Below are 25,848 nucleotides of genomic sequence, written 5' to 3' on the forward strand. Positions count from 1 at the left end.
AAGATTTACAGAGGATTCCCCTTTCCTGGTATTAAGATGGAAGTCAAATTTTTGCGTTTTATGCTCACTACTTTCATCACCATAAATCAAGACAGTTCTAATCCAAAATACAATCTCCAAACTGTGCAATTTTTTCCACTCTAAGTTTAGAAAAGAAACATGAAAATACTGTTTGTCTTCCATAATTTGAACTAAATATATACACAATTCCTTAACTGAAATCTTAATCTCAATTTGAATCTTATTGCTTAAATTCAAATAAAAAGTTTCTTTAAAGTACTAAAATCCTGAGGGAAAGGAAGAAAAGTAACTTTGTTATGGTGTATTAAAATGCCTCCCTATGCAATTGATTTCTTTCTCCACTGCCGAATGCAAAGTAAGGCCCCGATCTTGCAAACATGAACATGTTCTTGCATGTACATTATTAACCTAAAGAAGTTCCACTGAGCCCAGCGGTGTGCAGTGTCAGTTGTGGATGAGAGCTTGCAGGATCAAGCCTCTCTGTACAGATCTGCACGCCTTTTCACTGCACATCCAAGGGAAGAGCCTTTAGCATCACGCAATGGCTCGGACACAAACAAGAATCAATCTGTAATGTTTCATAATTCCTATTTCTGTTAATACGGGATGCCAGAGAATAGCATTTCTTTACCTTTTCATATATCCTGACTTTCAAGAAGTCCCTTTGTCTTTTGATATAAATTTCTGAAAATGTGCTGTTACTTCTCTCATGCATATCATACAGTACATAAACTTTGCTTCTTCTTATTTTAGTCAGTTAAATGGATTAATATATATTTTTAAATATCAATGATCAGGTTTTTATATTTTGCCTTTTAAATTCCAGACCTTAGTAAAACCGAACCTCGGTCTTAAAAATAATGGAAGATTCTGCTCAATTTCAAATACTGTAGTCCTAAACATTTTATAATCCTATCAAATTCAGTAAGCTTAAAATATGATACTTAAAATCAATACTTTTAAGTCTGCAAAATATATATCAAATTTATATTCTAAAACTACTTTGATTTACAACACTAACACCACAAAAAGAACCTTATGATTAATGACTATTTTATATCAGTACAACCCAGATGTTAGCTTTCATAAAGATTCTCTATACACGTATCCCTGAAACTTTTCATTTCACCAAGAGACCACATCGACTTCAAATATAAACATGCCATGTGTGCATATAGACAGATGTGTGTGCACATATATATATATACCAACATATATGCACTCACACGGTGTAACAACACGGACGTACACAGACACCAACAATCTCCAGGCAAATTTCTTCTCTTTCTCTCTCTTCTCCACAGTTCCAAGAGTTTTCAGCAGCAATTATATTTCTGTCCCCGTGATAAACATAATATTAAGACAGCAAGCCACCAGTGCTTGCAAAGCTAAAAAGGATTAAATGTTTCAGTGCAAATGTAAAATGATGGTACAGTTGTCAAGGTGCAGTTATAAAGTAGGAAACAAATATAATTAAGTACTGTTATAATATTCTCTAGGATCTGTATTAGTTTAGAGCACTTTGCACTGGCACTTCAAAAGGAAATCTGCACACATTTGTCTCTTTTCAATATACTGGTCTTCATTAAACATTCTTAGCAGTGATCATGGCCAGAAAATTACCCATTGAAAACTGACCAAAAAAGAAAACCAACAAAGAGAGAGAGAGGATGGTGAACATATTAATTTTCCCATTACAACTGCACTACGCTTTAGCATAATAATAAGCTGAAGAATGGGAATGAAGACCTCTGCACAATTCTTTTACAACTTTCCTTTTGGGAAATGTGCACTTGAATACAGATTCCTCCTGCCTTCCGAAGTGCTTCAGTTGCAGCTCACATCAGGAAAGCAGAGCCAAGTAGTTGGGGAGCGCTGTGCCCTGGCGCACCAATTAGTGCTTGGGCAGTTAAAAAGTAGTATCAAACACTTTTTCTGAATTATCTTCTTCCAATTCCTCTTCACTTTGCAGAGGTTTATGATTTGATTTCCCACTGTCAGATGCCAGAGAAGAAGGGGCAGAACTGTGGTCTCCATCTTCACTGATTTTCCCTTTCATGGCTTCCTGTACAAACTCCAGAATTTCCAAAGGCAGTCTTTTGAATTTGTCTTGATATTCCTGATCAAGTTCCACCTGCAACTACAACAAAACAAAGGAGTTGTCTTCATTTATATCTAATATGACTAGCGTTAGATACAGTGTGGGGAAAGTACCACGTGAGGGGTGAGGGGGGAAGTTAATAACTCACTTTTGCCTGATTCAAAAATATACTTCTTTCTTTTTCAGATTAGCACCACACATATGCTATGCCCATTAATTACCATGCAGTCATTGCAAAGCTGAAGGAAAACGCGGTCCCTTGTGCATAAGGCTGGTTTTGGGTACCGTGCTGGGCTACTCAGATCCTTAAGATATTGTGGTTTATCTGTATTCGTGTCCACAGTCCTACTAGCCTTCACAGGATTCCTTATTCGAGAGCAGTAAGGATTGTGGATATGCCTCTGAAAGATTAATTAAGCTTCAGGTAGCAAGTCACACATTAATCACGCCACAAATATTGCTCAGAGAACAATATAATAACTTGTGCCAAATTTCTTGGCATGAGTTTGAAAATGATTGGAGAAAACATAAGGAAAAACTCAGTTGTCAGAAAGAGTCAGGGTGGGGGGGGGCGAAATCATTAAATTACATTTTTTAGGGTTAGATCATGGAAAGTTACATTATCTGATTAATGCAGTATGTGTTTTGGACATAACTGGGGAAAAAGTGTCATATCATCAACAGGATGCAACAGGCATGCAGAAAGAAATCTGGCTATCAGTCTTCAGGAAGCTGTGGGCCCTTTCCCAGTATTTACTCAAATAGCCTTTGTTTTTAGTGCCCATATAAGGATCTGTGTGATCCATTCTTTAGAAAACATTAATATGTATGGAAGTTTCAACTGAAGACAAAGCCAATTTTTTCATCATGACCAATCTGAGCATGGAGGAAGCAAACAGGGTGAGTTCCAAAGCCAAATCCTGCGAGCGCTCTGACCATCTGTCTGTCCATCCATCCATTTGTCGGTCATCCATCCATCCATCCACCTACCTTCTTAAAAAGAGGGAGTCAGATTCTGCTAACTGTAGCTGCAGCAGTTTTGCAATAGTTTCTTAGTCAATTGTATTCTGAGCTGTATTTTTTCAGGAAGATATGAAGATACTATGAGTTCTGATCCGTCAGTTCTATGCTTAAATCTAGGCAATCTGGTTTTGAGTTTCTTTCACCTGACTGTGACAGCTTTCACAGGTAATATACATTTTCTCTCAAACTTCAGGACCTACTCTACTCTTATCATCCTTGTCCTGCCCACAGCACGTGACTTTACCACTACACCTCCCTCTGAGCTGTTCCACTCCCACTCCCTGTGCTTCTGTCCTGGTTTTCATCCTGCATTTCTTTTTTTCTGTAAGGCCTCTTCTTTCTCCTGTTGTGCAAATCTCCGTCCTTAGCTCACCTGGTCTAGTTCTACATTAGACACATTTTGCAACTTTTTTTCCTGAAGATTTAAGACATAGCCTTTCCTTGTCAGTTCTTCTAAGGCTCATTTGTTGCCTAGTTTCTGGCAATCTTCCTGCTCTTCCTGCCTCCATTTCCCCTTGGTGTCACACTGCAGACAAACGCCAACAAGCCTGAGGCATAAATGGTTGCATTAAATACATCATGTTGCTAAAATACACATTTGTATAAACTCATATACAATCGAGTACCATTGCACCCTCCTTTCATGTGGTATTTCTCTTACTGAATTCTCATTTGTTTTCTGACTGTATATCTAGACATTCTGAAGGGATACTCCTTTTGTCTCCATTGTGATAATATATTATCTGAGAGACACAAAACACGGTATAGCATGGTTGGCAGGTAAAAAACACTGGAACAAGTTGCCCAGAAATGCTCCATCCCAGGAGACATCCAAGGTCAGGCTGGACAGGGCTCTAAGCAACCTGACTGAGTGGTAGGTCTCCCAATTCACTGCAGGGCATTGGACTAGGTTACCTTTAAGTGTCCCTTCCAACTCAAACGATTCTATATGCTTATCCTAGTTTTACCCAATGGCCATGTTCTGGTTTTATTACCCCCAAATTACAGATGAAAGCAGAGAGATTAAGCTTAGGTATGGATAAAAGCTCATGAGGTGCACCATCCACAACTGCATTTGGTCCTCCACTGTTAGTATGGCCATCTATTAAATTATACATGTACACAACAAGCCTGAAACAGGCTGTGAACCACTAGGACACCAAATTGTTTTTCATGTAACTTTATGGATTGCGATTCTACAAACTACTACTACTGCTCACAGCAGCTATTTCAGGCTTTATAACTGTCCTGCCTTTGTTATCTGTACCACACAAGGGCTTCCTTAGAGTACCTGTGCCTGAGGCTCCCCTTTGACTTCAGCCAGGCACTGGGCAGCACAGGGGAGAAACAGGCTCATGCACCCTTGTGCCCCAGACTAATAGCATCTGTAGCTTTTGAACCTCAACTGCAGCAACGCAGCAGCTAGCCAAGAGGTTGGAAAATGTGTGAGGCTTTACATGACTAAGCCTGTGCTTCAGTGACAGAGCTCCTGGAGGCCAGCCAGCTGCCCAGCTGATTGGCTCACATTCCCTTTCATTTCAAAGGGCTCTTCAGCATCCCTGGCTACAACCCCTTTCCAAAAAGGGTCATCATTCAGAGAAAGGTCTTGGCAACACTTCCTTGGAAGGTGGAGGTGAAAATGAATATGGCTGTTCTGCTTAAAGTAAGGAAAATGCATTCAGGAAAGGAAAACAATAGTATTATTAAAACTATTAATAGCACTTAGGCCCAGCTATTATTACTAACCCTACAAAAATAACAGCATTAAAATAATGACCTTTAATCAATAAAGGATTACAGAAGCAGAAACTCTGGTTTTAGACTACCCTCAACAGTCCCCTCCAGACCTTCAAATACTCACAATTTGATCTAATGAACATCTTCTACCAATTTCTAACACCACCAAGAAAAAAGTGATCACATGAATAATAGAATGTGCTGCCAACGCAAGGTAGTAGGAGTGATGAAGTTCACACTGAGCATTTTGCTTAAAAAAAATCTTAGAAAATTAGAAAATAAAATAAATATATTAAACCCCTTAATTGGTAATTATTCCATATTTATAGTATTTCATATTATTTTGTCATTAGCTTTAAGCTTAGAATACTGAACTCTTCCATTTTTGCGAACTGAAATACATCTTATCCTTCTGCTGCTGGAAATTATTTTGTTTTGTTTTTAATTTCAAAATTGTTTTTAAGATACCTGTGGGAAAGCAAACACACTGGGATGTTTAAGTATAACAATCTAGCAATGAGCTGAGAAGAAATTTCAGATGTGGAGGAAAGGTCTGTAGTAGCTTAACCCATGGGAAGCAGATATATGCACAAACACAAATATATTTTGTTTCAGGCGACTGGATTTAGAACTGCAGGTATCAGGAGCAAAGACTTTGCTGCGTGCAGTAAATATAGCCAGTGCATTAGAACATGACCCTAAGTACCTTCAACGAGTATGTGGTCACAGAGACCAAATGAGTTCCCAATCCGGTTGTAATTGGAGCAACTGTACAAAAATCACACTTAGCAAATTTGGGAATGCACCTGTGGGCTGGTGCAGTTGTTAAGGTCTTGTAAAAGTCTGCTGCATTTCCCCCCAAGCCTACGTCAATTGCTCCAGACAGCAGACAGGCACACAGCTGGCTGACACGCAACACCGCTGCCATCTCCTCCACCTCAGCTGCCCCAGGGGAATTACAGGGGACACCACGTCCAACCCCTCTCCCCTCCTGCCAAAGCGACACCTTTGAAGCTGTGAAATGAACACTGACTGCTGCTCCATCCTGCTGCACCTTTTTAAGGTGCATTTTGGAAGTTAGTAATGAAAGTTTTCCAGACTATTTTTCCTTCTCTTCCATAGCAAGAGAGAGAAGAGAAGCTTCCACAGCTTGGTGGACTGCATTCTTGGTCTACACAGCAGAGTGACCAGACAGTATCATCCCACCATATAAAATCTCATCCCTGAGGCAGATTTCTGATGCAAAACCAAGCCACCTCCACAGGGGGACTGGGTTTCATTTCAGCTCACACTTTCTAAGAAATGTATTTTCAATTCAAAATGACCAAAGCACTCTACTTGAGAAGCATCTGAAGAATAAATCTTCAAGCAAAAAATATTCGAGAAATATATATCTAAAATACAACTTGTTAAAGGGAACATTTAATGGGAAAAAAATCCATGAAATGGATTGAAATTCTGATGAAATTCTGTCACATCAAAAACATTCATTAATACTGTATTTGTTTTGATGAAGCTCTTCCAACTAAAAACATTTAATATAGCCAAAATAAACTTTTCTTAGTCTCCAATTTTCCATACTTCTTGCAATTTTTCTGTATGCCAGTTTAAGTTTTGTGTTTCTTTCATCCCTTCTTTTTTAATCTACCTTATTTTGCATTATTCATAAACACTTTGTTTCCTTGATCGTACTCTTTCTTGCTGTGAGTAATGCAGTGAATTATGAATGAAAAATAATCAGAACTTCTTGGCTCAATTCTTCAGGCAAAATGCACTCCAGGTAAAACCGAACAGTTTGATATTTCCAACAATCTCTCACATTTCCAAACGAAACCCTTCATTCTCAAGTTTCTGGAAAGATTTTCACGGGCTTTGATTCCAAATGAGAAAATTTTGTAAGTTGTGTTATTATCCCTTAAGGTAGAGGATATAAAAAATGTCAAAATAATGACTACTTTGGTACATGATTATTATATTTATTCGCCAGCGCACTTTGATATTACTTTGCATCCACCACTGCGGCACTACCGACACAAAGTATTATATTTAATTCCACATAAATACTACTTGTTCCTATGTTTTATTGATGATATAAGCTCAACTGCATTAATTTCTTCCACGCAATTTCAGCAGAATGCATTTTGACAAGATGTAATAACCAGTCACTGCACGATTTAGAACAAAAGGGTGACTGCAACCTCTACAGGACATTTCTGCTTAGCAGAGCTCCCGCTTTCCTCTTCACATACCATTGGGACTGTTTATTTTGTTAACTTCAGAGACAATGATGTCTTCATTGGTCAGTGAAAGCATATTGCAACAGATAGGCTGTCCTGAGATTGCAGCCCCTTTCTCACTCCTCCCTCGCTTCTCTAAATCTGCTAAAGCTCCAAATGCTGTTTTGATTTCTGCAAATGTTTGACCCATATGCCTAAAGATAATTTTGAATAGAGGATTTGGGGCTTTTAAGACTGCATCAGACAACAAATATGCATAATGTCAGCGACCTCAATTTAGCTTCCAAAATAGCACATACAGGACACCAGGATTAAGGGTACAGAGAACAAGCAAGCTGCTGTTCTGCTGCTTTTCATTTTCAGAGCTTACTTAATTAGAAAGCCATTCTGCAGGGATACAGCATTAAAAGACATAGGAGTAGCAAGAATTGTCAGTAACAGGGAGAGTAAAATTGAGGAACAGAGCTCAGGAATCAAGTGATTTATAGGCAGCAAATTTTTGTTTAATTGGAAACGGGAGGAGTTTCTTATTAAGGGCTATGTTATTTCTTCCACTAAGCAGATTTCTGCTGGGAAGGCAAAGGAGTAAGCACTGCTTAGCTGTCCTGGAGCCACCCACAGACTCGGTCCCTCCGTGGCACTCAGCATTCCAGAGGGGCTGCAGGAGATGTTGACTCAAGGTGAGGCTGATAGGATTGAGGAGCACTGGGACAATACCTAAAAGCAATTTACCTGCCTCTACCACATAAAAGAATGGCCCAAAGAAAGTAGTTGGGAAATGCAGTTTGTTGGGAAGCCGTAAACAACTAAATCCAGGACTGGGAAAGCAGAGCTAACATCACTACATGCGCAGAGCTCATTAAAGTGCAAGAGTTGAAGCATTTTCTTTCTCTACCAGGGGCTATAGACAAGTGCATAAAGGAACGTGCCACTGGATTAATGTTTGGGCTTAATTCAAGGACAATATAGCTAAATGTGAAACAAAGCTGCACTGGTAGCCAAGGTCTTATCTCAAAAGATGCTGATGTGCTGTATCATTAAAGAAAGCCTAAGGGCAATCAGTAACAGAGATGGCACAGGAAACGTGTTGCACTAGGTAAAGGATAGCCTGTGTCGTCTTTACACTGAGTGGAAATCTTCTGTTAACGATTCCTGTCCTCAGTCAAGGACATCTCTGTTTCAGTGCACACCCATCACTGCCTTTACAAATAATAGTTCTTTTTCAGACCACGATAGACATGAGTGACACCAACTCCAGGACTTTCTGTTAGCCCCACCACAAACTCTTTCTCTCTCAGATAAAGTTCCCCTAGTCCCTCACACAAGGTCTAACACAACAAGCTAATCCTCCCACACTGTTAAGATCTCCTCCTGAGTTCATGGGCAGTTGCTCAGCAGTTTTATTTTGGACTGATCCATTACTGCCACCCCAGGCTTCTCATGTCAACAGGTTACATGATCCAGATACTCCAGAAATTACCCCACAACAGGAATGAAAAAATCAGCATAGCACCAGAAGCACTTTACAACTAAGGAGCCTAGAAACTGTGTACTGTGTTATTTTCCCTTATTCATATGTTCCCTGTTTGACATCCCCTAACTGCTGTCTTCCAAGTTTCAGCCCTGTGTCTCTTCTTATCAAAGCACAGGTGATTTGCTATGCTTTCCCCAACGTACAAGTCCCCATATAAAAGAGTCCTTTAGCACCTGCTCTCTCAAGGCATTAGATTGTAACCTTAGGGCCTTCATCAATCTGTGTCTCCACCTTTATTAACTGCAACTTCAATTAAACCAAAGGGACTGGGAAGAAACTTGGGACCAGAGCTTCTAGATTTGAACACTCTCATAATAAACTCTTATCTTCTTTCTGCATAATAAAGCAACATCTATTCTAAGAGCTAATTAAAAAATAAATGTTAAAGTGAAGAGATGTATATCAGTGGTGCTCAGATCACGTCTGTACTACATGCGCAGAGGTGTGTACTATACTTCTGCTGAAAATTTCTGAGCCGGAGAAATTCTTCAGAGCAAAAGCCGAAACTGGTGATGTTTCCTACTGGTGGTTGCATTGTTGTTATTAAATTTCAAATCTCTTGAATATTCTTTGAAAAGAGAGCTTGTTCTGATTTCTGTGGAAGGATTTTCTTCACAGTAACTTTGTTTCCTATTTCTCAGCAGTGGAGCAATTTATTCTCATGCAAAGACCTTCTTGTACCTCGTTAAGTTGCATATTTGGAATCATTTTTCTTTCTGATGAGCATTTTGTGTAATTGGTTTCTTTTGTGGATAAAATGCTTTCTTAAGCTATCAGGTGTTCTCCTGATGACTGTACAAATATGAGACCTATGGATATCATGAGGTAGTGAATAAAGGTAATTTGAGCTAATACTGATGGTAACAATCCCCTCTTCACAAATACATATAATATTTTAGGGCTAGATTCTTCTCTTTTTCATTATCACAAGAGAAAGTTAGCTTCATTGTGAGCTGAAGAGAATCTGCTCTGATTCGATGCAATAAATCCAGAGAAATTCCACTGCAGTCTCATCTCTCAACAGATGCCCTTCGTTTATTGGGGTGGATCCAGGATAAATAACTCCAGTGACATAGCTCAAATGGAGCTTCTTCACTGGTCCGTTTATAAGAAGTGCTACTCGTATTTTGGATACTGTCTTCAAAATAAACAAGTAAGTGCATCCATTACCTTCTACTGATCGTGATATTTTCATTTCCATGATGCCTCCCAGGCATAAAACAGGCAGTAGAGGCCCAACAGCATGTCCTTGGTAGTATTGCACTACAGCAACTCTTAGCTGAAGAGGCCATAACAGTCCCTCAGAAAGTCCTTTTAAATGACATCTGGAGGTTATAACAGCAACAATATAGTCCAGAAATACTTCAAATCCCGGGTGGGCCAGAGGACATGAGGCTCTCAGAGCTGTGCAGCACCAGAGCAGCTGAGCTGAGTGTCTCCAGGGGGCCCTGGAATCCACAGGGCCACTTACATAATGTGCTTTGCCTAAAAGTGGTGCTGTCCCACAGAGTGTGAGGTTGTGGCTATTTTTGAAAGAGAAGAGAGACAAGAAAGGTGCTTGAGGCCTCTTGTGCAAGGGCTCTGGAGCTGATAAATACGGATCTGAGAAAACTGTGGTGAAATCAACTCCACAGTTTTTGGATCCTAGATTAAACTGAACTCTGAATACTGAACTGAACTCTTAAATGCAGCTTAGCAAAGTATTTTTCAATCTCTCACATCCACCTTGCTAATTGATAATTACAGTGTAGCCTATGTCTGACTATTGGCAGAACATCCACAGCGGTTCCACTAGTATTGCAGAAAATTCTCTCTGAGCAGAGTGATTTCTTCTCAAATACAACCATGAAATGAAAAGGAAACAAATAACCTATTTCTCTGTCTCTCTAGTGGCATCCTTGTGCTACTCAATGGAGAAAGAAGAGAGTTATCTTATGATTAAGTCAGGCATCTCCTTTTATTGAGATAGCCTGCTCTGCCCTCCAGCTCCGTCTAAATTCTTCAGCCTGTTTTGAGTTCTGAACACATACTAAGGTGTGTTTCTTAAGGTACATGCTTGGTATAATTTCGAAGGTATTGATTATTGCCAGGGAATTGCATGAGTTTTTAGAAATAAGCCATCATTAGCTTAAAAAATAATCTCACTGATCAAGCCTTACACCACACTTTGAAGTTTATCTTGTGCTGACTATGGCTGATCACATTAGAAAGTCTCTGCAGGATGGAAGCTCATTGAAAAGTCTGCTTAGAAAATTACTAAGCAGTCAGTCCTTCTGTTAATATCTGTTAAAATGAATGTTTTTAGACTAGAAAGCAAGCACTATCTGAATAAAGATCAAAGCCGTAGAAGTTTCTTTGAAAATCTTTTCAAGTAGTTGCAGCTCTGTAATCCTTCGTAACAACAAAAGCTATTCCAAAATGTTTCCTAACTCACTCACTCTTAACATGAATTTGGCTTCCTCTTTACTATCAGAGATGTACATCTCCCCAAACGATGAGCCAATTTAGCAACTGACTCACTATTTTCTAACGTACCCTAATGAAAAAAAAATCTATTTAGAATCCAATACTGAGGTATCAGACACATACAGATATATATGGTCAATGTGCATGTGATGGTTATGTTAGGCAGACACTGGAAAATATTTATACAATTTATCACAATGTCTCAATTCCACCAGTGTCCTCCCACTTGCCCTGGAATTAGGCAGCAGGGCAACTTTCAAACTGGCAAATAAGTCTTGGTATGTTTCTGATCATTAGCTCTACTTCTGATCATTGTCTTTCATCTTCAAATAAGGCTGCATCAAGGCAAAAAAGAACTGTAGCATTATGAGCTAAAGATTTTCTTTTGAGGAAGTAATGTATGTCTGTTGTTTCAGCAAAGCAGCCTGTTCTTCTGCTCACCCACACACCTCCAAGCATATCAATAAAAGGAAAACTTCCTTTGACATGGGAAACGCTTTTTAAAACAAAATTACCTGCACCTTACTTTGCTTTTCCAGAAGTTTAAGAGTGTCCATTCCTTTTCCCAGAAGACAAGCAGAGGTTAAGTGGATGAATGACTGAATGTTAAACATACTCTTCCCTGCTTACCCACGTCTTAATCTGCGTGGAAAATATTTTTAAAAAATCAATTTGCATTAGCTGATTTTGAAAATTAATTTGGGTAAATAAAATTTGGGTAGGCACCCAAATCATTCAGATGCTCTGAATTTTTTAAACTTTTAAACTATTGTGCTAGAATTGGAAGCTTAAAAATGCTCTCTGTTACCCAGAGCTTGAGGCAGGTGTTGATCAAGCAAATAATAAATCTTAATATTTCTAATTTGATGAAAACAACAACTTCATGACCTTTCTTAAGTGCTCAAACAGCAGCCTCACCATGAGAGATAGCTCAGCTGTTCATGTCTTGGATGAAGACCACTTTGGAAAAGCAACCAAACCAAGTACAGAAGCATATTTTTATCCCACTGCTGAGTTCTATATTGACTTTTGCTCTGCTTCACAGATGGGGTTAGGTGACTTTCCATTTTTATTCAATTTTTTCACAGGTTGTCAAAACGATCAGTTTGGGCCAGATGATCTAAGGTTTACTGAGCTTTTTTAAACTGCAGTCCATGTTTTTAATCACCTGAGAATGAATTACTGCAATATTGTCAGGTTTTTTGTTAGTAAACTTAGGTGTAAGTATGTGCCTAGCAGGAGTTTAACACCGAAGCCAGAGCTACTGTCCTTCACTTTTCTTCTTCCAGAAATAACGGTTCAGTGTTTTGGCTTCTGTACTTCCAGGAAAGAAGTGTAGGGAAAGTTCTGAGACTGAGTATAGGTATAGTAGGTATAATAGGTAGGTATAGGTAGTAGAGTGACAAGTTGGACTTGACCCATGTTTGTTATATAATGAACATTAAACCTGGATGTACCATTGCAACTAAAAATACAAAGTCTGATGTTAGTGATGGCTACACTGTGTCCATGTTTTACTGTTACCTTCACATCTCTCTACCCCCATCAGATTTTCATCCAGATATCCTCCACTTCCTTTGCTTCGTGCTGTATTACTAAACACATTCTTTTTTTTACTTGAGATGCAAAATTGGTATGGAACTTTAACTACAACTGTTTAAAACTTTACAGCTTCATGTAAGAACAGCACTGCCCAAAGGTTCAACCTAATTAAAAATAGCCTGAAGGCTTTTACTTCCTGACACTACAATGAACTTAAAAGGAAAAAAAACCCTCTTGTCTGCACTGCTATTACTGGATTACAGAATGCTGTGCAAAGGGAGGTTAATGGAGCCATCCTCATGATTAAGTTCAAGGGATTAATGTTTCAGTTCAGTTGCTTTTTATCGAAACATTTTTTTCAAAGGTCATATTAACACTGACTATTGCAAAGTGAGGCAACTCTAATTACCCATCAAGTTCAAATGAACCATGCAGAAAACTTTGGTTCAGTGATGGTTAGCTGCATCCTTCAATGCAAAATATGACATATAAGGTAACTAAGATAACTCATAACACTAGACAAACAACAAAAAGCCTGTCCTACTGCTGCATAGAGCTTGAACTCATGCCTGTTAAAGGGCAAAGACAAAGTTCACTTATCTTTAGGAGGAGACAGTGATTGACTGATGGTTTTTGGATCTACAGTAGTGGTAAACATTTAAGCACAGGCAAAATCTAACCAGTTCAAACAAAAGAAACACCTGCACAAAATGGCGTGAAGTGAAACTCCTTCCCAAACAGAGATCTGAAATGAGTATCAGTCACAAAGAAGTGCTGCAGATGAGTAAAGCTCATTTTCCTCACTGAAGCATTTCAGATGTTTGGGAATCTTCAACTACCCTGTCTTAGCAACTAAAGGAAACCGCAAAGCATGAATGTGTCTAGAAAACAGGACCTGGATGCTGCTTAAAATCCAAGCTTACTTCAACAGTCAAAGTAGAGACAAGAAACTTCCACGGAGAAGTCAGGTGCTCCTGTCACATTCAGACCTGCCCAGTTTTTTCTCTCTGCATACAACCTGATGTGGGTTTCTGTTGAGCACCCGAGCTCCATGAAGAAGGGAAGCCTCTGGGTGTTTTGCCCTTCTTAAGGTTTACATGGATGAATGACTGCCAGCCCCAGCATTGCGATTCAACCAACCAGCAGAGGTCCAGAGGTCAGCTCTTCATAAGTATGGTGGATTATGTTCATGGAGCTATGCTGATAGACAAGATGCAAAATCATAAACAAAAGCAAGCACCTGCATGCTTAAGTCTGCTCTATGGTATATTTTTCACCTTGAAGTGAAATTGGACATTTTAAAGTCCCCTTGAACAGATGTGTCGGTGATACTGCCACCATTTGTTTTTTTGTTTTGGGTTTTTTTTTGGTCAGACTTTTTGCCAGAAAAAGGAATAGATATAGTCCCTGAAAGGTACATCTAGAAGATACAGGAAAAATAACAATATTACAACTTACTAACACCAAGCAGTGCTATCTTCACACTGATAACAACTTGCTGTATGAAAAGAGTGCGTTGAGGAGGGACAGACTATGCTTAATTAGAAAAAAAAGTTATTTAGAGCACAATGTGAAGCTACAGGTGTGAGAAGGGCACAAAGTGCCTTCTGCCTATGCTGTCCTATCCCAGACAGAAAGATCAAGGCACAACCAACCAAGGACCAGGATGAAAGAGCAGCCCCAATGTAAGCGATTGAAATACCAGCACAGACAGAAGTCAGTCCCTTTGGTACCTTCCTTCATCACAGATCTCAGTGTGTGGAGGCTGCACATTCCTACAAGGAAGAGTGAGCTTTTCTATTGACATCAGTGGATTTGGTCCCTGGCCTCTCATTCTGAAGTTAATACAGTTCATCCAAGTATAGTTCACCAGAGGGTCAAGCCTGAACTGAGATGAATCCTATGGAACTTCACTAAGCCCTTTGCTTTTTTTTCCACTGAGATTCCATCAAAATGTATAGCATGACCTCCTCAGAGCTCTGATTTGTTTTTAATTTAATTTCATTTGTGTGTATCACTGTTGGTAGCTTCTATCTTGTAAAAGTTTTGTACTGTGCAAAACCTAATTTAAGAAGAAAAATTGGCAGAAGCAGCATCCCCTTTTCCATTAGAAGTACTTATCTTTTTAATGCTCTATCTGTGTTTTATTACTGTTACATCTTCTAAAGGCATTAAAAAGTTCTCAAGAGGTCTTGTAACTTTACAATGTGTTCTGCGATGCCAATTCTGATCACAGCCTAGTTCAAGATAAGTTTAATGAACGCTGGAAAAATACAGGCCTCTCATGATAAGTGACCGTGCTATTTGAGGAAGCAACAGTATACTCTGAAAACAATGTTTGCTTGGGTTAGAGCTCTCTTTAAAATATGTGTGGAGTACACATTTTTACTGAGGATAACAGAGACTAATCTTGAATTCTGGGAGTATTCCAAATGGTGGTAGGCAAGTATCAGAACTGCATGAGATTGTTAACTTGCACAAACCCCTTTTAGAACAATGACTTACATAATACCAGCTTTTCACCGTTTAATATAAATGTATTTAGAGCTACAGAAATGCAGACAAGCATTAGATTTAGTAATGATGATTGGGAAATTAATTCAACTGCAAATGTGTAACAGTAATAAGATTATTCTGAGTTAGTTGCAGAAGTTATTCCTAAAAAAATCTTATCACTTACGTTATTTAAACTTTCTTACATATCAATTAGTTTGAAATAATAAGACTTTAGGCTATCCACTAATTGCAGCACTGTAGACACAATCTTTATTTAAAATTATGCAGTGAAAATTAAGCCAAAGCACCAAGCAGTCTTGGCTAACAAAAACGTTTTCCTCAGCCCTTCGGATAAAGAAGGAGAGATAATGGGGGCACTGAATTCACAGGAGAACTCTTTCTCAGTTTACTATTCTCTGCTTGTCACATGTTAACACAGACTACCAAAGCCACAAGCTGTTATCCACGTGTTTAATTTGCAGTGTTGCATTTTCAGTGTATTCATTTTCTGATCATATGGTGTGACTGTTTTCAGACAAAAAAGCGAAGAACTTCGGTGATTAATGCAAAGGAAGGACGGCAACACATACAACCCGAAGAAGAGCTGATTAAGAAGATTCTGCCACAGGATCATTTACAAGTGTAAGGTAAATGTGGATGGGTTATTTTTTTAGAAGACAGAGGGAAGCTGTTTGCAGAGGAACATCTAGTATATACATGAGGAAAAGCCACCATTTTTAGTTTCTACCTGCTGTTATGGCTCCAGGCTCTTAAGAAAGGCTTCAAACTACTCTTTTAAGTCTTTCTGTTTTTGCAGAATTGATCTCAGGAGAACAGAAGTTCCCTTGTCTGCTTGTATTATACTTCACTGATATGCTGAAACTCCAGTTTGGCACTTGTGTCATTAGAGCTGGTTTATTCTGGCACCTGTCAGAGGCACACAGCATGGACTGCTGCATCAGTCACAGCTGCTGACTGCAGCCGCTGTCCTCAGCAGCAGCAGAAGTGATGGGAAGAGGAATTATTTTTAAAACACAGCTACTAATTGACAGGTGTTCTTCCCTGAATCCTCTATGCCTACAGTACCAATGAGGAGTCAAAGAGAACATTCAACTGACCAAAACAGATAATGGGAATTATGTCTCCCACCACAGAAATTCGAAGCAAGCAGCTGAAATATTCTGTGTTCAAAGGTATGTCTGATGGAGGTAATCAAAAAGCGTGTCTCAGATTGATGCTTCTTAAAATCAGACAAACAAGTTGCTCTCTCCCTGCATGCTACATTAGCAGCTACCAAGCTGTTTCACCCTACTGTCCCCTATATTCTGTACTTCATTTTACTTAATAAGAAAAGGCAGAGCATGGAGCTTTCTGTGTATGATATAACTCTTCATCTTCAGACAGCAGTGATTTACACTTTTGTGCATGAAAAAAAGACAATCTCTTTGATTATCAGCCTATCTACTGTAAGATTTCCTACTGTCAGTAGCCTGCACTTAATATGTACCTCTGTAAAAAGACACTCAAAGATGTTCCCTACTGCATGCATGTTTATTAAAAAAAATGTTTCTAGATGCTCATTAAATGGCTACAGGAGGAAAACAAAGGGGAATACTGAGTCAGTGCTCTTATGGCACGTGTGTTTGTTTGTTTGCATATCCTTACTAAACATGAGTGAAAAAGGGACAGCATCTGGTAATTTCTAAGTGAATCAAAATAATGCCTTCATGGGCACAAGCAGGGATTTTCTATAATAATTTACATTACTGATGTATTCATACTACACGTAGTTTGTTCAGGAAGGACAAGTAAAGAAAAGGTCTTGGTGAGATATTTATCAAAGATACTGCCTTTTTTTTTTTCTGATCTCCAGTGTATTATAAGAGAGAGACCTGCAGAAAGCCTCTGGGTGCTAACAGAATTGGACATGAAAATGGACACTGTCCTGGTGCGGGGCCTAAAACAGACGATCATATTAGGGAGATGGGGTGGTGAAGTTTACTAACCTAGAAAACTTTTGGAAGTGAAACACAGCAGGGCACGGGATGCTCAAAATGCAGGAAGCATTCATATTTACATTTGTATTCTCTACCTGTGTTTGTATGAGAATACAGACATCTAGTACACATAAAAGACCTCAGAGCAAGCTTACTGCTTTTTCATATTACAGCAAAAAAAAGCATTTCTGCATCTGACAACAGCAATGATCTTGGCCTGTAACAAATCCTCAAACATGGTTTGTATCACTGAACTGAATCTACTTCTGAGGAAGTAGCAGCCGTTAAGAGGCAGTTACTATTGCGAGAAATTAACCCCGGACTTAAAAAAAAATTCACTTAAAAACTAAAAAATCCAAATCATAATTTAAAATTTTGAATTAATTTTCAACCAATTGGTATTTTCAAGTGTGAGCCCCAGCAGTGTCTATCTGAATACAGATGGGAATGAAGGGTATTCCAGGGCAAGAGGAGACACTAACACTGACATGAAATTAGAGAGTAGTTACTGCAGAATTTATTCCATTCTGCCACACAGAGAGTGAGTCCCTGCTCAGAATTACAATGATTCTTTGAGAGAAAGACTGACAGTGAATTATCATTCCCAGGAGCTTCTGTAATTTCTAAGCAACTCAGCATTACACAGACTTGCACATCTATCATGCTTCAACTTCAGCAGCATTACAGCATCAGTGTAAGGTGTAAAACTGACAGAACAGGGAAAGATTTAATTGCTGCCAAGGTCATCAGTCCCATCAGGAATACTAACTTCTGAAACCAGATAAGTGCTCTGAAAACCGAACCTTCGGAATTTTCAGCAGAAAGGCCAATTCTGTGATCAGTAATATTACATGGAGATCCCCACTGACCTATGTAACACCCTGACAAAACTCTGAGCCAAACAGGTACTTCTAATATCCTAATATTCAATAATCTCACGAAGAAAGTCAGAAGACAATCTCTGTATATACGAATAGCATCAGCATCAGCAGTTGGTGAAACAATCTGCCTTATGTGCTCCAAGCTCTATGTTTTATTCAGGCATTAACACCTCCTTTGTGAATGTAAAGATGTCAGATGTGAGCTACCACATGCAATATCATTCCCACAGGACATACAGTAACTTAACATGGAGACTGACATTGCACCATGCAGAATTCTAGTTGTACATAACAGCTATTATAAGATTTACAAAAATCCAGGTCTAGAAAAGACGTCAGCTTGATTCTAGACAGCATCTACACATGGCTGAAGCCCACTGAAATGCTCTACTATGCACTGAAGAGTTTATCTGAAAGAGCTCAAAGGAGAAGAAAAGTGTAGCAGTAAATGTTAGACCTTCCTTTTCAGAACTCTCATTGGCCATTCCTTCCTGGTCAAAATATCCTACTGGCAAGCTATTTTGTATGGAATAAAAAAAGATGCATCTTCAGACCAGACTTTTAAGTCCACATTCTCTTATTCTGTCTCAAAAATTTATTTTAAGTTTCCACTGTTGACACAGACAAATCACTATTAGCTAAATGAAAGTTACTGCTACACTATTTATTAGTGGATTCTGACAGCTCCTGAATGAAGCTCTGAATTTAGGTAACCTCTCTAGATTTCCGTACAACTTCTATAATGACTTAAAAGGATTGGATACCTCTCCTGCATATGCTCTGATGTCATTCCTTCTGTTCAGCCTGAAGCCAGTAGTGTCTCTCCATATGGGAGAGAGAGCTGAGATAATACTCCTTGATGGCCTGCACAGAAGCTTGACTTCTCCCTTCTGTGCTGCCTGACCTCCTCCTATCCAGCTGCTTCACAGCATTCAAAATGCCTTACTCTGCGGTTGTACCAGTGAGAATGTAGGGCAGAAAGGAGTGGAAGAAAAAAAACACAACATTTTTCCATCCTTCTCATATTTCCTTTGGAGTGAGTAAACTGTGGAGTGATGGATGGATCACATGAGGTGTCCTAAGTGGTTATGTGATGCCACCAGAGGTTCTTATCTTAGGTCTGAGTTGCTTCTAACTGTGCAGAAGCAATTGAATTGCCCATTCCTGCCATTCTCCGAAGATATTCTGACTTAACCCAAGCAGGGGGTATGAAGTTGGCAGCATACTGTTTGCAATGTAAGTGATGTATGACAAGAATAGAGGTAAACACTTCTGTTCTTTTAAATGTCCACTGAGCTGTTTCAAGGCAGATCAGATCTATTCCTATGCTTCTGCTTTTCAGGAAAGGAAGTCAGAACATTCCTGAGGAAGAGAAATCAGTATTCTCACGACACCTAAACGCAAACAACAACAAAAATTCCAGTTCTTTAGTGAACAATTGCCAATTTAATGCCGCCGTCTCAAGTAAGTCACTCTTCTGAATACTGGCAAGGTGCCGACACATTCATTATGGCTCTACTTTCTTTTGTCACAACTACTTTGTTCAGGAAACCTGCCCTTTTAGGTACCTTGCCTGTATCCAAGAGGAAAACACATTCATGTAGCCAGGGCCCCACCTAGCAGCTCTAATCTTTGACCTTACCACAGTGAGAGAACTAAGCAATATTTACAATCAGCTGCATTCTTTTTGAAGTGTTTGAAAGTATCTTTTTCTCAATAGTAAAAACATTAAAATAAATAATAAATATGTAATGATATATATAGAGATACATGAAAAGTATGTTAGTGTCCACCTGGGCAGAAACATGTAATCCACAGAAAAAAAGAAGCCTGAGAAGTTATAGCCACATGCTATCAATTAGTCAAACTTATTTAGCATTTGCATTTCAACAGAATTGAGACATTAATATCTATTTTGCAAGACCCAGATCAAACATACACAGCTGGTTCTTTTTTTCTTACTCTCCCATACACGTCCTTGGAATCACACCTAGTAAGTATTTAGAAAACAAACAACCTTTCCTATGCATTCTGATAAAACATCCTCTGGGAAAGCACAAGGAATTGCCTCACTGATGTTGGCCAGGGAGAAGAGGAGCAATCACAGCAAATGTGTTCCTTTTCCTCTACTGAAGGTGCAACTCTAACACTGGTATTGGTACCACACTGACTGGAGGAGTAGTCCCAAAACCTGAGCCTTTGTTGCCACCAGGAAGGACTATGAATCACAAAACAACTGTTAAGGCTTTGTATGGGACAGCAAAAAGCTAAGCAGGGATGTTCCCTGGCAGAGAGGATCTGCAGTGCTATCCAGAAGGCTCCTTTTACTCCTGCACATCTGTGAGTTGAGCCAGGGGACTGAAAAACAAATCATACCTGCTTGGCATGGAACCAGAACCCTCTGCACCCAGGTACCTGCAGCAGAACAGTAGGTTCCGTTACCAAACACAATCCTGTCTGAGAAGATATGGTAGTTCTCTCCTCACAGGGAAGCAATGTATACCAAAGCATTCCAGAAACTTCAGTAGAAGGAGAATTATTAAATATAAATACAAACCAAATAGGATTCACCGATTCAGTGACAAAGGCTTGTGGTTTATAGCCATTTCCTAGTGAGGGAAAACTCAAGACCTCCTGCCATGACTGTAGATGACAGCAGACATCCTTGAAATACTACTACATTGTGTTAGCATGTTCTAATCATTAGTCCTCCTATATAGGACTTTCACCTTTCTCCCGAGCTTTGATTGCCTCTCCCCAGTTGTCCTGTTCCCTTCCTCCTCCCTTAAAAACTCACTCTCTCACCTCTAAATTTTTGCCTTACGCTCTACTAATTCCTCTTTACTGATTTCTCCTTTCCCTCCCCCCTCCGCCCCTCAAATTTTCTTTCCTGCTCTCATGCCCCAATTAATCATTTCTCTCACTATCCCATACTCTGGTGTTCCAGATGACAAATATTAAATTTATCTGTTTGGTAAGCTTAATCTTGAGAGGTGCCCAGAATTCCTACCTTCAACACCCTTCCCCTTTCTCATCCGCGACATGTAGATGCTCTCAATTCATACCCCTGTAATATCCCCTCACATCAATCTTCTTTACCTCTTCGGAGAGACATTTAATAGTGCCTGTTTCACTGATATGTGAGTACTGCAGCTACTGTGAGCAGAGAACAGAGGATATTCTGATGATCCAAAGGGCTGTAGAGAGAGAGCTTGTATAATCATGCTGTGACACACAGCCCCTGACCACTGCACTGAGGTGGGGCAAAAGCAGCAATAAATAAAGCAGGCAGGCAGACAATGGGGTGGGGTATGATTTGAAGAAGCCACAGATTGCTTTCCCGGTACAAAAAGAATGTAATGGCCAGTGGCAGCATATGTTATGCAGCTAGCAGATAATAATCAGGGCTGTAATTGCTCAAAGATTTCAGAGGAACCATCAGGCAGTAAATTGTGGACACTCCTGACTCAAAGTTTTGACATGTAAAATGAAAACAACATTAGCATTACTAGATAAAAAGGGGAATGTTTCACTCACTTTCACTATAGTCTCATATTCCATTTCTACTTCTGTTTTTCCTCTACTTCTTGTTCTTCTATGCTCTTTAAAACAAAACCAAGGATCATTTCAATTTGATATGATTAACAATTACTCTAAGCTGAAATGACATAATTTTGTTCATTACAGTAAAATAACAGCTCTTTAATCTACGTATTTAATGAAAAACATAAGATTACTTCATGCTTCTGTGTGTGGGCTCATTAATATTTGACTAGGTAGTAGGAATGTGTTAGTCAGAGAAATCACTCTATTTATCACAACCTGTCACTCCATACTGGCAGAAGATAATATTTCAGCAGTGTTACGTGGGAGATTTGCTAAGTTGCAGATCAGGCACATCATGGGAAATGACAGCTTTTTTTTTTTTTGGAGGGGGGATAAGAATATCTGAATTAAAAAAAACAAGCATCACCTATGCTACTTGAAGGCTGTGCTTGAAGAAATACCTCCAGACATTGCAGCAGGAGGCCGTCACACTGCAGTCATAGCCAATGCCATGGACTCCGTGAAGTTTGTGAAGTTTGCATGGAAAACCTTCAGTGACAAATGCAAGTGCTTATGAGAGTGGTGCAGACTTTCACCAGTCAGCTGATTCCCTTTGACTCAGCCCTGCCGCAGTGCCTGAGCATGATGAGATGTGGGACCCGTTGCTGCTGGACACAACACTGCTGTGCCTGTGTTCAGATTCAGCATTTCTCTCTGAAACTTCTGTTTTGACAGTTTCAAAGAGAGGCAGGATTTTCAGGCTGTCCCTGAAGAAGACCCCAAACCTAGAAGACCCCAAAATGCTGCAGGCAGCTGCATGCTACTCAGAGCTGACCCACTGGGATGGCTGTGGCTCATCACATACACTCTATGCACCCTGAGCTTCAACTCTCTTGAAGAGCTCTAAGGTGTGGATTAGGGAAGTCCTGAAGGTATTCCAACATCAAACAAAAAGACCCACGGTTTTTAGCTTGCAGTTACAGTTACTAGAAGATGGCTACAAAACTATAGCCCTGAACTTAGAATGAGGGTGACTTTTTAGTTCTTGCTAAGTGTAGCCTTCAAACAAAATTAACTGTGCCATTTTCCTCTGGCTGCAGTATGCTTTATTCTCTGTTGTGTTAAATAATGTGGTTGCTGTCTCCTTTTACTCTATAATAAGCATGATTTCAGTGTTAAGTGATTTACTGCTTCATAGCTATAGCAACTGAGTGAGTCTATTGCTAACTTGGTTCTGTTTGTAGAGTTAAATCATGGCTCTTATGATACACTTAGTGCCACTAAAATCTTGACATTTTGCACCTCGTGTACTTTATACCCTAATATGTATTCAAAGTAATACCACATATACCTATTGTATATCCAAGAGCCAGAGCTGTAATGGCATTAAATGTGATATGGTGATACGAGGTGAGAATCAGCCCTGGAACAATCGCATGCAAGTTCACTGAGGTCAACTTTATTTTGCCTTAGCTGTTGGCTATCATGTTTGCTACAAATGAAATTGCAAATTGAAACCTTTAAATAGAAACAAACAATAGCACAAAATAAAATTATCTGTTTCAATATTGAACATTAAAATAGCTTAATAACCAAAATAATACGTTTTCAATGTGCCACAAAACATTTCCTCTCAAAGCAATTTTTAAAAAGCTGAATGTAATTATGGAGCCACTTCCTTGGTAATGGGTAAAGAAGCAAAACAATACATTTGAGCACCATGTCCCCTTTCTATATTCATGCAGATTTGTAAATGCCTTATAACTGAGTCACAATAGCAGGCAAAAGAAAAGAAGTTAGTTAACAGTGTGGCTGGATTTGGTTGAAATTCTTAATAAAGGAACTTCTGCCACCATGTTATACTCTGTTGAAACAACTGAAAGACACCTTTATTTATTTTCTCCTTGAACTCTTTCTCACCTTGGTACCAGTGGACTTTAAAACTGCATTAGCACTGACACAAATGGTGTTAAAAGATACACTTTGGGTATAAGATGTTCAGGCAATGGGTGCCAGTGATTGTGGTAGCTTGCACCATTTTGACATGCAAAATGAATCTAAAGTATTAGCTGAGGAAGCAGAAAGTGACTGTAGCAGAAAAAAACGTAGCAGCAAGAAGGTGAAATGTAAAGTGTAAAAAGAAAGCCACTTTTTTTCCTATAGTTCCTGATCAGTTCTCCTGATGCGCTTTACTTTTATGTTCCTTTGATCTCTACACTTCAGTGGTTTTGTGCTCCCACTGACAGACAAATCAGAGAAGGCGTTACTTAAAACTGGCAGTTTTTACAAAACGACATACATGTTTGCAGCACACAAACATTCTCTTACTCTGGATGTTAGTCTAGTTATTTCAGTGAAGCTCATAACTGCTCAAGCCTCACTGAGATTTGACTAGAAATTCCCTTTAAACCAATCTTGGAAAACACTAATGAGAATCCTCTTGCTAAACTCCTTTGTTTGTGCAGTATTACTGCTTTTTGTTACTTTTGGCACCAGTCTTATCAAGCCTCCCTGCAAAGGAAACATTTGTGTTTGTGAAAACGTGCCCACTCTGCATGCAGGTGACCACCGGTCTGTACTGGTCAGTGCTCACACACTAGGATTTGGGTGTGCAAAGTAGGCACGCATTTGCAATGGTACAGATGTTATTTACCTACCTGGAGGATGAACATCAGGCTCAAAATAAGTAAACATTAACCAAAAAAGAAAAAAAAAAAAAAAAAAAAAGAAGCAGCAGCAACATCCAAAAGAGACAACAATTCTATGAAAGCAAACCGAGCATTTTTTCCCCTTTCCTTATTCAGCAAGTACTCAAAACACAGTCCACCAAATTTAGCAGAGATATCTGGATAGCATGAATTCCACAGTGATGGGAAATTACAAAGTTACAAGATACAACTCTTCAGCTGTCAGTAGGGTGCAAACGGCTCAAATCCAGTCCTGTTTATGCAGTTACTAACAATACAGTCTGTGCACTTGCACCATTAGGATTTTCCCAATCCAAATGACGTTAGTGTAGCAGACGTATATTATATATTACACACACGTATTTACCACAGGGTGCTCACTAGTTTTGGAGATCCAGGCATTGTCTTGCAGCATAAGAAAAAGAAAATCAGAAAGAAACACAGGGATTAAAATGAATACTGACTTTCAAACTGTTTTCTATTCTGAAGGTCATAACTGTAGTTGTCATAAGCACATGATCTTAAAATCCCCGAGCACCTTCTTGAATCTAGAGTGAGTAACATCACCTGGAATGCACAGACATTGTGCTAAGCAGCCTTTTGTGAAATCTCTAATGTATGGATAATACAACACAGAAAAAACACATACTTTTCCAAATCATAACTAGGCAGCCAAACATCTGTAGCATTTATTAGAAGTGAGACAACAGGCATACATGGGAACACCACTAGTGATGGGGAAGTGTTAAAATATTATCTGCTATTCATTGCCTACTGAAGGCTGGTTTCCAAGTAGTTTTCTGGAGACACCTTCTAAAGCAGAAAGTCAAGGTACCATTCAGTGCAAGTTTAAGCTTTTACAATACTGACATTGAATATATTCTGGCTTATCTGATAATTCTGAATGTGTCCTCACTTGTGCAAATGGCCACGAGAAATGCTGCATTTTATACCTTCTGTTTTCTAAGATTCCGTGAAGAGCTGTGGTGTGTTCTCATTTATTGTGACATTATTATAAAGAACGAATGCCACAATTAGTCCAGTTAGTTCTTGCTTATGCACAGAAAGGTGGCTCAGAATCTGACTATTCACTGCCATAAATTGTTCTGACATAACACCTCAAATTGAATGTTGGCAATGTAACTGTATTCTTTACAATTACCTTTTGCAAACACTAAAAATTATGATCAAGAAAAGCATATTATAACAGGAAGAATAAAAAGGGAACACTGCTTATCCACAAAGGCTGCTTCACAGCACATCATTTATTCTATAAATAATTCACACCTCTCTCAGTTGTTCTGCAACTTACATGTGTTGCTGCTGGCTCAGCCTTTGGCAAGCATTTACACTGTTTTCAGAGACCACAGCAGCAAAATTCACCACGTTAAAGGAAGAAGAAAAGATTTTGAGGAGTAGTGTGAAGGCAAATGGAAAAGTTACAAGTCACGGTGCAACCCAGGGGACTTGAGATTTTTAGATACAGATCCTCTGTGCCTACCTCCTTCTTTTTCAGTGCTGTAATGCTCCTACAAAGGGCTTGGCTGGCTAAAGGATTCCACTTCACTGGTGATAACTGG

The 25,848-nt window shown here is 39.2% G+C and overlaps 1 protein-coding gene across 1 annotated transcript in view; it reads right to left on the minus strand.

Moving 5' to 3' along the window:
- Positions 1-1,930: 1,930 nt before the first annotated feature.
- PLCB1 (phospholipase C beta 1) overlaps positions 1,931-25,848 on the minus strand; it is a gene marked incomplete at both ends in the record, with an annotated part of 371,390 nt that continues 347,472 nt past the window's right edge. The window contains one exon of the mRNA XM_079549908.1: positions 1,931-2,161. Within this exon, the coding sequence (XP_079406034.1) occupies positions 1,931-2,161 (231 nt within the window). The remainder of the gene's footprint in view (positions 2,162-25,848) is intronic.

The sequence above is a fragment of the Tetrao urogallus genome, assembly GCF_951394365.1.
Source record: "Tetrao urogallus genome assembly, chromosome: 2".
NCBI lineage: Eukaryota > Metazoa > Chordata > Aves > Galliformes > Phasianidae > Tetrao > Tetrao urogallus.